The sequence below is a fragment of the Neoarius graeffei genome, chromosome 18 (genome assembly GCF_027579695.1).
Source record: "Neoarius graeffei isolate fNeoGra1 chromosome 18, fNeoGra1.pri, whole genome shotgun sequence".
Lineage (NCBI taxonomy): Eukaryota > Metazoa > Chordata > Actinopteri > Siluriformes > Ariidae > Neoarius > Neoarius graeffei.
Genome location: NC_083586.1, coordinates 27,775,110 through 27,794,393, shown reverse-complemented (window position 1 = coordinate 27,794,393; position 19,284 = coordinate 27,775,110). Strand labels below are relative to the sequence as shown.

Here is a 19,284-nt window from a genome sequence, read left to right as displayed (position 1 = left end):
CACTGTAGGATGAAAGGCTGCACTAACACATGTGTTCAGCGTGACAAGCTCTGGCATGTGTGTGTTTCAGCCAGCTGCAGGTAAGTCAGGTGGGCTCTATCAGCTCACTCATATCAGGATTGTGAATAGACCCCTGTGAGACTCCATATTTCCCAGAAGACCTGTGTGTGTGTGTGTGTGTGTGTGTGTGCTGAAATGCTTTGACTAATCTTTCTGTCATTGTGAAAACAGAGATTCTCTCTCTCTCTCTCTCTCTCTCTCTCTCTCTCTCTCTCTCTCTATCTCAAACACACACACACGCCTCCATTAATGTTACTAATACTAGTAAGATTAATTTATATTGCTTGAATTTCCATTACATATATACTTCCACCATTTCAAAAATAGCTTGATTGATCAGAGAGGATATAAATTTCATACACCAGCTGAGCTAAGCTTTGCAACTAGAGCACAGTTATTTTGAGATGCTCAAACATACACCGCTATCATCTAATAATTAGCCCTCCTGCCTTAATACCTGCCTGTTATAATAACAATGGTCAAAATTCATGAAGTATCATTTAGATGTATGATGTTAACCTACTGTAGGTGTGAGACAACACTATGATATAAGACAGTTGTGTAGACATATGAGCTACAGTCTGTACAAGACAAAGACAGACATTACTCTATTTTGGCAAACATAAAAACGGTGAAGTGTGGGAGCTGAACAGACCGTGGTTTGGTTCAGCTTGAGGTGCAATAGGCTGAGCAAGGGCTATAGCCGCTCTGCTCATGTAAAGAGAGGCCTGTTTTTAATAGACGGCATTCAGCTGCACCTGACTTTGGAAGAGCCACATCTAAATGTCTATTAATGGAAATCTAAATACCAGGTTACAAGAAAATTACTGTTTTATATCAGATACCCTCACATGTGTGCAAATATGGGGGTTAATATACACGTAGGTGCAGACGTTGTTATAAATATAATGCTCATGTTTATTTTGCCATCGTTCATAAACTTTCTTCTTGATTGTATGTTAAGAGAGAGAGAAAGTGCAAGCATTACACAAAACTTGTAATGGACTAATATAGAATACAGCAGTTACGTCTTTTCTCTGCTAGCTCAGTGAGTTTCAACGCAACCATACAATGATGAGCATGAAAGTGAGAAGAGGAAAGAGAAACAACACACACACACACACACACACACACACACAACGAAAGTGACATTAATCTACATCAGCTGGTCATTAATCTCTTACCTCTTCCGCTGCGACCCACAAAGCGCAGATCATTGAAACGGGCCACCTGGTTCTTAATGGCTGCTGTGGCATTGCGGAGTTCAGCTGAGTAATTTTCATCGTTTCCTGCCATCACAGTCACAAGTGTGCCATCGGGGATGTCGCCAAGGGCAACCACCTAGCGTGGGGCATATCAGATCATACGTTATTCATCCTAATCTATTTATTATTATGATGATGATGATGATTATTATTATCTTCTTCTTTGTCTTCTCATTTCCTCATGACATTTCATCATGGACACCAATCCATCACAAGGTGCAATAATAATAATAATAATAATAATAATAATAATAATAATAATAATAATTACTAAAAATAATAGCAACAATACTAACAACAACAATAATAATAAATACTATTACTACTAATAACAATAACAACGACAATATTTATTATTATTGTTGTTGTTGTTGCTATTAGTATTGTTACTGTTATTTTTAGTTGTACTTCTTCTTCTTCTTCTCATTTCCTCATGAGATTTCATCATGGACACCAATCCATTACAAGGTGCAATAATAATAATAATAATAATAATAATAATAATAATAATAATAATAAATACTACTAAAATAATAGCAACAGTGCTAACAACAACAACAACAACAACAACAACAATAATAATAATAATAATAATAAATATTATGACTACTAATAACAATAACAATATTTATTATTATTATTATTATTGTTGTTGTTAATATTGTTACTATTATTTTTAGTCGTATTTCCTCCTCCTCCTCTTCTTCTTCTTCTTCTTCTTCTACCTATTATTATCATTATTATGTTTTTGTTTAAATATTATTAATTTGGTTGTTCCATCCTCAGCCTAAAGCTAGTGTTGCTGCTTGGCAGCATGATCTCATTATAAACATCTTTAGAGATTAATTCACTTGTGAATATACACACAAGCTTCCTCTCTCACAATGACATTTTCTGTGTTCAGTAACTTTTCTATTTGCTCTAACACTCACAGTGCTGATTATTTGTGTCTAGCTGGACACTCTGTGTGTGTGTGTGTGTGTGTGTGTGTGTGTGTGTGTGTGTGTGTGTGTGTGTGTGTGTGTGTGTGACAGATCACAGGCATGTCGCAGAGGTCTGATGCGGTGCGATGATGGAATTTTAAATCCGCCTTCAGCACCACTAGCCTTCAGCAGGACACCAGTAGGGCGCTGGGGTAATTAATCTACTCGGGGATTTCCTGCTGAATTGTTCGGCTAACTGCAGCTTTGTTGTGTTTAAAATATCAGACAAACAAACAAAAAAACTTCAATTGACTGATAGGAAATGATAATAAACTGATGTACGTTTAAAATGTTGCATTTCAGACAAAACACAGCCCGTCGGTTCAGAGCATTTTTTAAGGATTTTCCACTAGGAGACCAACTGGTCTGGGCAATACAATCACAGGCCCCAGAGTCCATGCGGCTGCACCGCTGCGGCATATTCTGTGATGCAAAGTGGTTCACCAATCAGACAAACACACTACAGTGACTACACAGCTATCAAGAGCAATTACCAAGCACAAATGTTATGTCAAAGACACTCAAAGTTACACAGTAATGACATCGGATTCTGACATCAGCCATCTCAGTAACCAAATTTTAGTTTTGTTTTTCTTAACCAACATGATCTTGTGTGTATATCTTATAACATAGATCTTCGTTTTCCTTGTTAAATGTATACTTGGTTAATTAATCGCAACTGGTTGAACCAAATGATAAAACATAAAATTTGGTCTCCCAGTGAAGCTGGTTTGGCATTGACTAGGAGACCAAATCTGTAACTATGTTACAAAATGCTCTTTGAAGAATTAACGCTTGATCCCGGGGTTCATTTGTTCACAGAATTTCAAGGATGATTTTTTTTTTGCTCGATGGTAAAAGCGTCCTAATTATCCCCATGCAGGAAATATTTATCTCCAATATTTCGGCACGACAGAAATCGAAATGTAAATGTTCATATTCAGTCGAGCCTTGTGCATGTAGCTATAATGTCTACTCTTATTAATTAGAATAATTGCAGCTTAATGAATAATGAACAGTAGTGGAGTATTTCCTGTTATTTCTTTTGTCTGTAATTGAGTGCGCGCGCAGAGGTTGGGCACACAGGGTCATTAGTGCGCATTTGTACCTTGAAGGCGATGGGCAGAGTCTTGTTGCAGCGCCAGTGTGTGGGCAGCACCGAGCACAAGAAGTTAGGACTGTCGGTGCGCACGAGCTCTCCCGGGTGCTCAGAGAGGACCTCCATGCTGCGGTCACACATGCGCAGTTTCCCGCCGCCGCCCTCGTGCGCTCCGATCGCAGGCAGAGTGTCGCTCATCTTCCCCGGGCCCAGGCTGGAGGAGGGCGGTGTGAAGCGGCGGTGAGGGGCCTGGTCTGAACAAACACATCCACACAAACTGTAACTTATTACTCATATGCTATAATAAGAGTTTAATAGTTCTATCTGACTAACAGATTCTGGCTGCACAAGATTTTGAAAATAGAAAACAGCCTTAATTGTACCATCATGTCTGCATGAAAAGTCTGTTTCAGAGAGCCTGAACGGCTAAAGAAAAGAAAAAAACAAGATTCAGTGTTTCAACTTGATCATTAAAACAACACACCAACAAATAAATAAACCTGAATTCACTTTTCAGGTGTTCATTTCTATCCTGTAGTAATTAAAATTTCGAAAGGGTTTTAAAAAAAAAAGGATAAAAGTTATCCAGAGCTCCTGTCTGGGGTTATTTATTTATTTATTTACCCTGGTGAACATCCTTGAGCAAGGCGCGTGCCAGAATGGCCTCTGAGGGGCTAGAACGCAATGGAGCCACGGCGCGGCTCCTGACAGTGAGACCGGCCTCCTGTCACTCAGCCAACCACAATCGATGCCACATGAGTGTGGTTTAGAGGTTTTAGCTGCTGCGCTCAGCTTACTACTGCTGTGCTCTTTCCAAACACACCAGACACACAGCCAGCAGCATGGTGAAAGCGTGCGTGTGCGTGAGAGAGAGAGAGAGAGAGAGAGAGAGGTGCGCATGCACTTTTGGAGACTTTCATTTCAGACTAACTTCTCAAACAAGTAACTGCTTAACGAGAGTTAAATGAGGAAACAGTCACTGCACGAGACAACAGTCGAGTTCAGTCTTTAATAATAATAATAATAATAATAATAATAATAATAATCAGAGGAGAAGGAGAGGAAACTGAATCAACATAACATGTTGCAAATGTTCAAACAAGTCATACCGTATTTGGCGTCCCAAAGGAAAACCATTGGTATTCTATTAGAGGTTTTACTTCTGAGCCGCGTGTAAAGTCGAATCTCCAAAACCTGACGGGGATTAGTCTGGTGCTCGCTTTGACAGCGCGCGCTGGCTGAGTCCGTGCGTCTTGCGGCGAAGGAAAGTTACGCACCACTCCTTTCTCTTCCTCTTCTTTTAACGATCTAGGTTTAAATCTAACATTTGCACTCCCAGGTTTGTCCCAACATCGTCAGTAAATATGAGCCACAGCAACCTGACTTGTCCTTCTCCAACTTTTGAGTTGCACACTTATATTAAAAGTGCTCCAGATGCTCCAGTTTCACGTCTTGAAACGACTCTTCGTTCGTCCGGACCGGGATTAGTTTTCAGAAACGTGTTGTTCCTGATGATTTAGGGATGTGTGTCGCCCCTGTAAGGTTGCAAACAGACCGATGATGTCGTATGAATGAAGCTCCAGGACAGGGGTTGGCTTTTACTGGTGCTGGGCAGTACAGGAATGCAGCACAGCGCTGCTCATTTGCATGCAGGAAGCTGTGAGAGCTAATCCCATTGGTCAGAGACGATTGCCTCGAGTAGGCTCGACCAATCAGAAAAACGTCCGAAGAGCGCGAGAAAGTCCGACTTGTGACAGCCAGAACCATCAATGGAATTCCTTGGTCTGGCGCGTGCGCTCATTACAGTGTCAGATTTGGTATTTTGTTGCTGCTGTTGTTAGAAAATATATCGAGTCACAAAAATACCTTTCCTCCATTTTCATCACCTTGAGGAACACCTGAACAGCTTTCTACAAGGTCCAGTGCTTCAAGTAGATGGGCGGGTTGGTGTAATGTAGTCAGCCCAGTTCTCCCACTAAAGAGCATCTCCTACAGATATTGTCCTGGGTGTGGTGGGACTCAACATTTCTCCCTTCGCTCGAACAGGAACTGTGACTAATCCCCGACCACGCAGCCAAAAGGGGGCAGCAAACGACTTCCATGACAGCCCGAAGAAGACCTGTTACCACTTTCTCCTCATGTAGACCTTTACTCCTCATACAGCCTCCTGTCCAGTTTTGTCCTCTGATGGAATCAGTGTCTTAATCAGAGCATTTTTTTTTAACATAGTTACTTTAACATAGTTAGCCAGATTTGGTCTCCTAGTCAATGCCAAACCAGCTTCACTGGGAGACCAAATTTTAAACCAAGTTATGTTAGATTGATGCTGAAAGGTAAAACTGAAATGGGATTATGGGAGATGCTTGAATTGCTGGTCCAAATTCATAAGACTGTTTTCTTTGGATTGGAATGTTTAAGAAATATTGACGTTGGGTTGTCAAGACTGTTCCAATTTCCAAATTATAGACTAAATATACAGGTATTTGATACTATGTTTCACATTGAGCAATAAAATTGAAGATTTTCTTATTTCTTATTTTTCACTGTTTCTTAAAATACATAATATTATGAAAGTTGATAAAACAATAACTTAAACTCATAGTGTAATTTTAGTATTTTACCATACTTATGATGAAGTTATGGTAACTTGGCACTGCATTAACTCTGTTGATATTATGCTGGCTGAAACGAGGATTCGTAATGTGGCAATTTGCATCACAGAATATGCCGCAGCGGTGCAGCCGCATGGACTCTGGGGCCTGTGATTGTATTGCCCAGACCAATTGGTCTCCTAGTGGAAAATCCTTAAAAAATGCTCTGGTCTTTATGCAGTATTGATGTTGCTGACCATTTGACTTGACTTATCGTTGTACTAGTTAGTGTGGACGTTCAAGAATACCTTCCACACTGAATTTCCCTTCTCCCTTATAGCATATGAATCTGCCTATTGCTTTCTTTTCCAGCTGTTATGTTCACATGTTACAGTGAAGTGAGAGAAGCGCAGTCAGTGTAATAAACCAGGCAGAAAACCTGACGCACTGGGACATTTTTATCCTCGTAACCTCACAGGCTCTAAAGACCAGGCCTGGATACCAGAGCAATGAACTGGCAGTTCTCTTAAAACCTGCAGACATGCAGCCTATGAAGGCTCTGTGTCTGACTGAGAAGATGACAGCACACTGAAAACTGAAATCAGAGTCATTCTTGAATATTACATGACATATAAAAAGAATACCAGGCATTATTCCGTATCAGATTAAATCCTTTTTCAGTTTTATATCACGTTGGTTTAATTTTAACTAGACACTTTAATACACTCTCAGAAAACAACGGGGAACAATGGCTTGTCACTGGGGCAGTACCCGCTAAGGTACTTATTTGTAGTATTTATATACTGATTGGGAACATATATGTACCTTTTTGGCCCTAAAAAGGTACACATAGTTACCTTGAGGTCCAATAATGAGCCCTAGGGGGTACATCAGTGTAAATTGTACCTTGGGGGACAGAAATGGACTGCTATTGTACCCCTATTTCTGACAGTGTACACTATGGTAGAACTGTAGCTTTATAATTTCATTCAAATATTTTTTTGTCCCCCTACAAATCATCATCTAGTGTCGTAAAGGAGAATATTGGATTTATTTTGTTGAGATAGTGCTTAGGCTAGACCATGAGAATGAACCTGAGGCAATTACAGTATCTATAAATTACAATTAATTACAGTACCTATAAATTAATTTGTTTGTTTGTGTATTGAATCAGCAAAGAAGGCAATGCAGGCCCAATACAGAGCCATGTTGTATTAAAATTGCTATATTTGATTATTTCAACTGCACTGTGCTTTTCTTGTAGATTTGGGGAAAATGCCTGCACTTCAATCCTGCTTTTTTAACCAAAGAGAAAAATCAGGCTGATGGAACATTATGTCAAAACTGACACATGCTTCAAAACACTTTACACACCTGTCTAGAATATTTGAATTTTTTTTAAAATAGAAATAACGACAATTGTAACATCTGTAACATAGAAAAGAAATAGTATTTTTAAGAATAAAGAAGTATAGCTACATACAACAAAATCAGAATAATGCAGATTTGTATTCTTATTAACAGTTAACTACAATAAAACCTCCTTGTTCGTTCCTATGAGACTTTCACTTTGCCAAAAAAAATTGCCAAGGTTTTCAAATAATATCATGATTTTGCTGTTAATAATGTAATGTGGAATGAACTGTGCAACACAATGATTCAACAAAATTACACCTAATAATCTGCATTCTTTGAGAGAGACAAGAAGCTCTAAGACTCCACTGTAGCCTGTCTTCAGCTGTGGGTTAGTGTCATTTGATAAGTTTTAAGTCGAGAGATCAATAGCGCTTGTCAGCTATAAAATTTATTGACCAGCGTCAAAAGGTTACACACTGGTCAGTGTTTCAACGATCCATTTCAACAGCTTAAAAACATTTTGATGCCCTAAAAACACAACAGTCCTTCAGAGAGGCAAAGGAAAAAGCAAGAACACCAAAAGCTTTCCTTCAATGTAATTAAATTTCCTTCAATGTAATTATATTCTACTCATTGAGCAGCATTAATAGAGTAGGACATAATTACATTGAAGGGGAAAAAGACAACTAAATTGAGGAAACAAGTACAACAAAGAAAGGTAAAAGACTGGAAAACAGGACAGTTCTCCCATTACCAAAGAGCCTGTTGCTGTTTAGACTCTTCCTCATGAGGTACATGGTCCAGGATAGAGGTCCAGAGGGACTGAAGTAGTTCATATCTGAGTTTGGGTGAGTCGATCTGAATAAGGAGTCTTCAGGGTTTCTTCAAAAATATTCTGGATTATTCCTTTCACCTCTTTCCTTATATACACCTCATTCCTCATTCACTACCCTCCAACATAGTAGAAAAAAAACTGAAGAAAGGACAAGGAAAGGCTGAAGAAGGCTACAGAAGGATGCAGTCATAACTAATATATTCACTCACTAACTCTGGCCACAGGAGACAAGGCAGGCTTTTTGCCTAGGGGCACTTCAAGCCTGCTAATTTCATTTAGCAACTCAAATGATTTTCACTACTTTTTTTGTCCTCACGCCATGACTGTGATGGCTGAGAAATAAGGGCAGTGTGAAGTTTGCATGAGGATACAAGGAAAGGAAAAGACAAAATTTAATGTCCATTTTAACTGTTTCTAAGAGTGTGGTGTTCTGGTGTATGGTGGTGTAGTGGTTAGCACTGTTGCCTCACAGCAAGAAGGTTCTGGGTTTGAGCCCAGTGGTCGACGGGGGCCTTTCTGTATGGAGTTTGCATGTTCTCCCCATGTCTGTGTGGGTTTCCTCCGGGTGCTCTGGTTTCGCCCACCATGGGCGCCGCCAGGGGGGGAAAGGTTAGAACAATTCTAGGGGCCCAGCACTGCCATGGGGCCCTTTAAGGGGCTGATAATATGATTTTAATAAGACTTTTGAAATAACAACAATGCAATATTCCATCTGGTAAAATGAGCTAATTGAACAAGGTTGTCTATTTCTTGAGTTCTTCAACATATTGTCATTTAACCCTCCCCCTTTTGCGAAATGGTTACGGTCCAGTTCTGGTAGAAGCGCGAGGTGTTAAGTCTGTGTGCTGATCAGTGCAACGCTACTTGCTGCTGTGTCGCGGTGCAGCAGCTAGCCAGCCAGCAGTGGAGTGCGTACAGTCTATGATCGCTAAATATGAAGAGTGGCTGTCAAAAACGTAAAGAAAGGCAGCTGAAAGCTGAGAGGGACCGGAGAGGCAGGCAACTGGTCACTCAGTTTTTCCCAAAGAAAGGTAGCTATCGCTCACATGTGTGTTCAAAATATTAGCGAATGGTAAATGAACAGTATGAACGTGGTTGGATTATCCTATCAAGAGAACACTTTTACAGTTTGTACAGTGACATTTTTTCCATTTTAATAACTGAACTGACTTGTGTGATAAACAAGATGAAATATTACGTTATGCTGGTGCTAATAACTAGTGCTAATAACCAGTTTCATAACTAATGGGGTGCCCTAAATATGCACAGATTCAGCCTCAGGGGGACCTCCGCCCTACCAAACCACTGAACCCCCCCTTTGGAGAAGGAGGTAAGCAGCAATACAACCCATAAATGCTTTAGGATTGAAGTTTTTAATGAGCGAGCGCCATATACAGTTTGCTAGATTAAAGTGTTGCTAATAACGGACACCAGTCAAGTGTTTGACATGGTTACGTGTGTGGAATGTTCACACGTTCTAAACCATTGGTTTCAAATAGTCTAACTCTGCTTACGCTCAAATTTCTGTCTAGACACACTTTGCTTTGAACATATTCCCTTTTTGCAGAACAGTACACACAGCTTTCTACCTAACACATAACAATCCATGGGATTTCCATAGGTATTTTGATGCTGGGTAGAAAACTTTTTCTGTGATTTATTAGCAGTCACATCACACATTTCACTACCAATTGTCCTAGCACAAGAAGGCATGTGGCAAAATCTTGAATTTTCATTTGTGATTGTAAATGCACCAGAATTAGTCACTGACCAGTTTTCATCTAGTCCCTGGTAGGTTAATACATAAAATGTAATAACAAAGTCACAAACTCAAGGTCCATGGGCTATCAAAAGTCAAATAATGACAATAGTGCAATTGTGACGAGGGTGGGCAAAGTTGGGGGGCCCAAAATTCTAATCTTTCATGGGGCCCAAAATTTCTGGTGGTGCCCCTGTCCCCCACAGTCCAAACACAGGCAGGTTAGGTTAATTGGAGGCTCTAAATTGACTATAGGTGTGAATGTGAGTGTGAATTGTTTGTCTCTATATGTCAGCCCTGCGATGATTTGGCAACTTATCCAGGGTGTACCCTGCCTCAGCTGGGATAGGCACCAGCTTGCCCATGACCCTGCACAGGCTAAGCAGTTACGGATAATGGATGGATTCTGGTGTACAACTTCTATACACACTAAAGTATAGGATATAGCTTCCCATCAGCCTGCACTGCATTCATTTTAATCAAATTAACCTTTATTCAGTGTTTTTTAGAACATGAGAAAATTGATGAGATGTTATTTTTGTAGGTCTACAGGCAACTAGAGATGCATTTCTGGAAGAAAATGCTAGTTTGATTGCTCCACAGTGCAAAAAAGACGAGTATGGCTCACAACAGATGGACGTGTTGTGTCTGGTGAGTTGGTCTGAGCTATGAAATGAAGTTTGGTGTCTCTCTGATGAAGTGTGATTGAGGAAAGAAGACTTTGATTCCTAAACTCTATTCATTTCTATCAGGACAAAAATGCATTGCAGCCAATGGCAGAAAAAGAGATGGACTAAAAGCAAGAAAAATAACAAGAAACCTTTATCACATGTACACTCAAGCACAGTGAAATGTCTCCTCAGCATTTAACCCAGCTGAAGCAGTGAACACACACAAGTGAGCAATGAGTGCTCACACATATCTAGAGCAGTGGGCAGCTATGCTACAGCACCCAGGGAGCAGTTGGGGGTTAGGTGCCTTGCTGCCCCGTGTTAACCTAACCACATGTCTTTGAACTGTGGGGGAAACCAGAGCACCCAGAGGAAACCCATACAGACACAGGGATACCATGCAAACTCCACACAGAAAGGCTCTCGTCAGCCATTGGGTTTGAACCCAGAACCTTCTTGCTGTGAGGCAACAGTGCTGACCACTATATCACTATGCGAAATGTAGTGGGTCAAATATGGGTCATAGCTGATTTCATGTATTTGTCGGATGAGTTGTCCTGAGGTGTCATATTAATTTTTTTTGGCTCTTTGATGGAGTATGATCAGTAGGAAGACTTCGACTCAGAAACTCTATTCAGTTCAGTGGGGAAAAAAATGATATAAAAAATGAGAAAAATGAGAGAATAGTGTGTCTTTCCAAACTTTGTGTACAAGTACACTATTTGGGCACAGGATGGACAAGTTGAAGTTGGTTTGGGGTCACAGTCTTGAAAACTTCAGGAGAAGTGTAGTGAAAAAGCAGTCTGAAGAAATTATCTAGCTGTTAAATAAATGAATACAGAGTTTACTTGAGGGCTGATTCATACCCATGCGAATAAAACTTCCTTTGGAGTCAGTGGCCACACAGGAACGCCACAGAGATTTCCCAAACACCAGCTATTCCATGACAGAAGTATCGGTTAGCATCAGTTATCTCACTGATCCCACAACGAAAGTTCTGGAGAGAAGCCAACCTTACGGTAGTCGTCAAACAGGGAGAATGCTGATTGGCCACGGAGCAGCAGAGTGACACATACCAGAAATCTCCATTGCTACTGTTAAAACAGTTAGTGTGCCACACAAAGTGGCTTGCCCATGCACTTACAGTATTTTGCCCCAGATGAAGAAGTCCTGTTCTAAACTGGCCAGAGGCAGTCTGTCCCCTTCAGGCCCCCAGAGACAGGAGACCCTGAGGCCAAGAGTGCTGGGCATACAGGATCAATAATGCCCCTTGAGCTTCCTGGGGCTTAGGCAATCAATGCTACCCGAACCAGTAGGCATGCAGGCTTTATACCTTTTGTCAGAATCAAATACTCAGTGTCTCATATTCATTTTCTCATACAGAAAGATATCAGTAGTTACAGTAAGTATCAGAATAGCTTCTGAAGCCATGCATTTTTGATGCCAGGAAAGAAACTTTGCTTTTTTTTTTTTGCCACCAATGACCTTTTGTTTACCCATAATTATACCCAGTGGCCCTCCTTCCTCCCATCTTCATCCTCTATTTTTTTCTTTTCCCTCTTGTTTCTCTTATTTCCCTTCACTCCGTGGGCCTTTTAGTTAAGAGAGGGGGAGGAGACATAACTCAGCTTCAGTCCTCTTCAATAATTAATGCCGCTGTATTGTGTGGATGCCGTTAACTGCTACTTAAAAGTAATTAATTGATTTTCTGACATATCAGTTAGCAGCTCAGCGAAGTGACAGAGCAAAGTACTCTGCCCTGTTCTCTTAGGCTAGCTAATAGATACACACAGCACGACACTGGGTCACTATCACATAGAGAGTGTATCACTGGTTGTGTGTGTGTGTGTGTGGATGTGGATGTTGCCTCTGTGCTGGCAGTCTACAAAGGCACACAATCTATCCAACTTTACGCATATTAATACATTACTGATGGTAACCTACTGTGGTCATCGATTTTAGTTCACTCAGTGTACATCACTGTTAGACACTGCTGCATATACAGGTAAGTAGTCCAAAGGTGCAATGTTTAGCATTGTCGCATCACAGTAAGAAGATTCTGGATTTAAACCTGCTCGTTACCCAGGGCCTTTCTGTGTGAAGTTTGCATGTTCTCCTCGTGCTTGCGTGGGTTTCCTCTGGGTGCTCTGTTGTTCTCCCACAGTCCAAAGATATGCGGATCAGGTCAACTAGCTAGGGTGGCATGGTGGTGTAGTGGTTAGTGCTGTCGCCTCATAGCAAGAAGGTCCACGTTTGAGCCCCGTGGCTGGCGAGGGCCTTTCTGTGCGGAGTTTGCATGTTGTCCATGTGGGTTTCCTCCAGGTGCTCCAGTTTCCCCCACAGTCCAAAGACATGCAGGTTAGGTTAACTGGTGACTCTAAAGTGAGTGTGAATGGTTGTCTATTTGTCAGCCCTGTGATGACCTGGCAACTTGTCCAGGGTGTACCCTGCCTTTTGCCCGTAGTCAGCTGGGATAGGCTCCAGCTTGCCTGCGACCCTGTAGAACAGGATATGATGAGATGAGATGAGGTCAACTAGCTACTCTAAATTGTCCAAAGGTGTGAGTGTGAATGGTTCTCTCTTTCAATTCTATCTCTCTGTGTTAGTCCCATGATAGACTGGCAATCTGTCCAGAGTGTATACAAAAATGAATGAATGAATGAATGAATGAATAGACCATTTCTAATACAGGGCCTTGAAGAAAAAGTGAACTGCAGACCTACAATTTAGAAGATCTCAGAAGATCTTAAGTAAATATTTCACAGCTGTCTGCAGGGGTTTTAAGATAAAAGCTCTATCAGCAGCCACATGGTGACTGATGAAAGGGCTGGCAAGGATATTGGTCTGTCCCTGAACACAGCAGTGTAATGGTCCCATTGTGAATTTCAACTTGTTCACTTCAAACTTCTCTGAGCTTTTGAACCAGTCTGAAAAAATTCAACAAATTTTAATGCTTAAAAATGAAGCATGTAAACAAACCAGCAAAATGACAATAGCACTTTGTGAAAAATGCTATAATAATAATTCTTGAAAAATGAAAAAAAAAGTTCTCACCATCAAATACTTCCATCCACCCACCCATTATCTGTAGCCACTTATCCTGTTCTACAGGGTCGCAGGCCTATCCCAGCTGACTATAGGTGAGAGGTGGGGTACACCCTAGACAAGTTGCCAGGTCATCGCAGGGCTGATACAGAGACAAACAACCATTCACACCTACGGTCAATTTAGAGCCACCAATTAACCTAACCTGCATGTCTTTGTACTCTGGGGGAAACTGGAGCACCCGGAGGAAACCCATGCAGACACGGGGAGAACATGCAAACTTCACACAGAATGGACCTCATTGGTCACTGGGCTTCAACCCAGGACCTTCTTGCTGTGAGGCAACAGTGCTAACCACTACACCACCGTGTCACCCCCATCAAATACTTTCATTCCGTATTTTGTTTTTTTATTTGTATTTTTTGGGGTTTTGTTTTTGAGTAGAGTTTTTATTTCATCCTAGGCTGGATCAGCAACACGCTCCACTATTTTGTTTTTCTCTACTCATGGTATATGAGCTGATAGCCTAGTAGAGTAGCCAATCAGATTGTGCGATTGCTCAGTGAATGTGGATTATATATATATATATATATATATATATATATATCACACACACACATCACATTATCTCTAGCCGCTTTATCCTTCTACAGGGTCGCAGGCAAGCTGGAGCCTATCCCAGCTGACTACGGGCGAAAGGCGGGGTACACCCTGGACAAGTCGCCAGGTCATCACAGGGCTGACACATAGACACAGACAACCATTCACACTCACATTCACACCTACGGTCAATTTAGAGTCACCAGTTAACCTAACCTGCATGTCTTTGGACTGTGGGGGAAACCGGAGCACCCGGAGGAAACCCACGCGGACACGGGGAGAACATGCAAACTCCGCACAGAAAGGCCCTCGCCGGCCCCGGGGCTCGAACCCAGGACCTTCTTGCTGTGAGGCGACAGCGCTAACCACTACACCACCGTGCCGCCCACTATATATATATATATATACTATTGTGGGCTATACCCTAGATGGGGATGATGGCAAGTACAGAGAACTGACAAGGAACTTTGTGGACTGGTGCCAACGGAACTCCCTCCAGATCAATACAAGTAAAACCAAAGAACTGGTGGTGGATTTCCGCAGGATGAGGTTCTCTTCACCTACCCCAGTGAACATTCAGGGAAAGGACATTGAGATCATTAGGAGCTACAAGTACCTGGGTGTTCATCTGAACAATAAACTGGACTGGACTGATCACACACACGCCCTGTACAAGAAAGGCCAGAGCAGACTCCACCTGCTGAGGAGGCTCAGGGCCTTTGGAGTACAGGATCCACTTCTGGACTCTTTTTATGACTCTGTGGTGGCATCAGACATATTCTATGGAGTTGTCTGTTGGGGAAACAGTATCACAACAGCAGAGAGGAAAAAACTGAACAAACTGATTAGGAAGGCAGGATCTGTCCTGGGCTGTGTACTGGACTCAGTGGATGTAGTGGGGGAGAAGAGGATGTTGGCCAAGTTGTCATCCTTAAAGTGCATATCACGGGTAAATTCAGGAGTAAGATCAATGTAATTCTCCTATTTTTTATAAAACGTTGGTCAAATATCTGTCACATTTTGCATTTTGTGCAATTTTTTTTACCTTGCGCAATACCAGAAAAATTCAGTTGAAATCAAGCCATTTGAGGCGAATTGGTCCGCCTCTGAAAAACTTGGCATTTGGATTTCCCGGCAAACATTGATTTTCGTGACGTCACGTGCGGGACGCCTCCCTCCGAATCCTACGTCAGTGATGGATTGTTTATGAGAAAAAGACCTGGTGGTTTTCTGCAAATTTCTTCAACGTTATCATGTAATTATTAAAATGGTTAACAGATGTATCGTAGGAGGGTGTAGCAACATTACATTCTTCATCCAAAGGTGAAGTAACATTGTGCTCAGGTGACAATTCCATATTTCAATGCAAAATTGCTAGCTGCTAAACTTGGTCTACACGAGCTGTGCACTGAAACCATGCAAGCTCTCGCAGCCTGCTGGGGCTTCTGCAGGTGACGTCACGAATCTGGCTCCAGACTCCCTTGGGATTTTTCCAGATGCGTTTTGTTATTTTATTTTTTTCTGCTGTAGACAGATGGCCTTGTGCAAAATTACCCTTCTGGATGAGTGTGTAAAGGGACATTCTTTCATATATATATATAAAAAAAAAAGAATTTGGTCCAGGATATGCACTTTAATGGTGAACATCTCCCATCCACTGCAGGAGACAGTAGCAGCACTGGGCAGCTCCTTCAGTGACCGGCTCCTCCATTTGCAGTGTGTTAACGAGAGATACAGCAGCTCCTTCCTCCCTACTGCTGTGAGACTGTACAACCGGCACCTCACCAAGCACAGCACCAGGCACTCCTCACAATAATCAACAATACTGTCCAGATCACGTCTACATCCATAGAAACCCCTCTGAACGTATACTGTGTGCACTGACTATCAACATCAGTACTTTACAGCAAACTGCTAGCTACACATGGTTAAACTGGCTCTTGTGCAATATACCGACTTACTTGTGCAATACTATCTGGGTAATACTGGTAATAATGCCTGTGCAATACTTACACATGGAATACCACCTTTGTAATACACTTATATTAACTATATATCTGCAAACCTGTTAATTTATGCAAATTTGTTATTTTTTTATTTCTAATTTGTAGTTTATTTCTTTTATATATATCCTTTTTGTATACTTAGTACTTTTGCACTACTCCTTCACTGTCTTATCTTTTTCTCTTGTATTTTTGCTGCTGTAACAATGTAAATTTCCCCTTGTGGGATAATAAAAGGATCTTATCTTATCTTTGCGCACGCATGCATACGCACACACACACACACACACACACACACACACACACACACACACACACTGCCATCTACAATTACTGGCACCTCTTTAGTAAAAGGGGTTAGAAAAAATATCCACCTTTTGGTGAAGTAGCTTCATCTCATTCTGAAAAAAATGGTGGGTTTCCCCCAAAGACATGCAGGTTAGGTTAACTGGTGACTCTAAATTGACCGTAGGTGTGAATGGTTGTCTGTGTCTATGTGTCAGCCCTGTGATGACCTGGCGACTTGTCCAGGGTGTACCCCGCCTTTCACCCGTAGTCAGCTGGGATAGGCTCCAGCTTGCCTGCGACCCTGTAGAAGGATAAAGCGGCTAGAGATGATGAGATGAGAAAAAGAAATCTTTCTTTTTCAGGGAGGAAACTGGAGCACCCGGAGGGAACCCCCCCCCCCCCGCAGGCACAACGAGAATATGCAAACGCCACACAGAAAAGCCATGCACAACCAGCAGGTTCAAACCTTTTTCCTGTGAGGTGACAATGCTAACCACAGCACGACTGTGCCGCCCACCTAACTATTAATAAGATTCTTAAATGATCCAGACAGCAGCAGATCACTGTACTACAATGATGCAGCAGTTACAAAATGATACCGCTGTAAACACTGGATCTCAGAAAGTCTTCCATCCTGGTTCAGAAAAGATGAATATGAATGTGCATTGTGTTAGGTTTATGGAATGATAAACAAATAGAATACCTATTGGCACAGATACTGTACTTTCTAGACTGTCAATACGTTGATAAACTAAACTCTTATAAAATAAGATTAAATGTAGATACCTAACAAGTTCTTTGGTTTTGTTCCTCTGGGAAACCCTTAAAGTTGCCTGAGGTTATTACATCCCTATAACAGTGAGTTTCTCTACCAGACAGAGTGCTGTCTAGAACTGCTCAGGAAGTGAAGAACCCTAACTATCCAAGATTGTGGAGAAATCTTGCCCTAAAACATTTAGTCCAGTCATAGCTAACTTAAAGTCTTTCCATAAGACTGTCATGAACCTTTGATATGATTGGGGTGTGGTGGAGCTCCAAGACAGCATCATGCGTGGGAGCTAACAGACCCACTGGAGATGTGCCTCAGGCACCATTTAGTGAAATGTTGAATTGATGAGCAGATGAGGAGACTCAGTGAAGCAGAAGTGCGTGCGCGCACACACACACACAGTTAAATATATTTGTAATAGGGGAAAGCATGCATAGTGAGGCATACAAAACATTCTCTCTTCAAATGTATAAATTAAAGATACTTTGTGTTTCTTCATGGCTTATATGGCTGACTTTGATGGGTCATAAATGATTTTATGGATCATAAAGCAATACAAACAAAGCACAAGTAATTTCATTTTCTCTGTACAATTGCCATAAATAAGGGCTTCCAGTAATACTTTGGAATGCAAAGATTTCTCGTAAAAATACTTTTAAGTAATATGGCCTTGGTTACCTGAGTACATTCTGTAACTATGAATATGGTTTTTCTGCCGTCAAATCAAAGACACTTTGGAAGACTTGTGTGTTCAACTCACATGGAAACAATGCACCTTTTAAAATGTGACATAATTACATTTACATTTTATCTGTGCAAGAAGTTTATGCATACATTTCTTGTGCACTCTTCATGTGCTTTTCCTCTTTTTATTTTATTCTATATCTGTTATTAGTATAAATACACAGGTGATTATAGGAAATCGCACACGCTGATTAGTCGAGAAATTCCGACTATTTCTCGATAATCACCTCGAGCGACTCGGCGAAATGGCAGCCAATCACTTCGTCACCATAAGTGAGGAAGAATTACAAATGATAAAAGAAAATGCTGTTCCTAAAAGCACTAAAGATGCTTCGAAGTTTGGTCTAAAACTATTCAAAGGTAACGTGGAATTGTGATTTACTTTATCCCATCTCATCTCATTATCTCTAGCCGCTTTATCCTTCTACAGGGTCACAGGCAAGCTGGAGCCTATCCCAGCTGACTACGGGTGAAAGGCGGGGTACACCCTGGACAAGTCGGCAGGTCATCACAGGGCTGACACATAGACACAGACAACCATTCACACTCACGGTCAATTTAGAGTCACCAGTTAACCTAACCTGCATGTCTTTGGACTGTGGGGGAAACCGGAGCACCCGGAGGAAACCCACGCGGACACGGGGAGAACATGCAAACTCCACACAGAAAGGCCCTCGCCGGCCCCGGGGCTCGAACCCAGGACCTTCTTGCTGTGAGGCGACAGCGCTAACCACTACACCACCGTGCCGCCATTTACTTTATCCATTTCAAAACAAAGTATTTTATGTGAGTTGCCGTAGATAAATGACACAAGCCTGCACCGTGCCGTTATTACACTTGCAAGACGCTTTTGAAGTTTGAAAAACATTTTTTAATATAATTTAAAAAATTTTTAAATAATCACGTGTGTATTTATACTAAAACAATTATCTGCCTCAGACTCAGTGAATACTGGGGAATAATAACTTAAATGTCGTCTTGGTTATTATTCACTTCGCCTTCGGTGAATAATTCATCTCATCTCATTATCTGGAGCCACTTTATCCTGTTCTACAGGGTCGCAGGCAAGCTGGAGCCTATCCCAGCTGACTACAGGCGAAGTACACCCTGGACAAGTCACCAGGTCATTGCAGGGCTGACACATAGATACAGACAACCATTCACACCTATGGTCAATTTAGAATCACCAGTTAACCTAACCTGCATGTCTTTGGAC

At 41.4% G+C, this 19,284-nt stretch overlaps 1 protein-coding gene across 5 annotated transcripts in view; it reads right to left on the bottom strand.

Moving 5' to 3' along the window:
• runx1 (RUNX family transcription factor 1) overlaps window positions 1-19,284 on the bottom strand; it is an 84,173-nt gene that overhangs the window by 25,161 nt on the left and 39,728 nt on the right. For 4 of the 5 annotated variants that reach the window (XM_060898631.1, XM_060898630.1, XM_060898632.1 and 1 more), the window contains 2 exons: window positions 3,417-3,661; window positions 1,245-1,401 (listed from right to left, as the gene is read on the bottom strand). In XM_060898631.1, the coding sequence (XP_060754614.1) occupies window positions 1,245-1,401; window positions 3,417-3,661 (402 nt within the window). Of the gene's footprint in view, window positions 1-1,244; window positions 1,402-3,416; window positions 3,662-4,516; window positions 4,992-19,284 lie in introns of those variants that run through there. The other variant, XM_060898633.1, reaches the window with a different exon arrangement.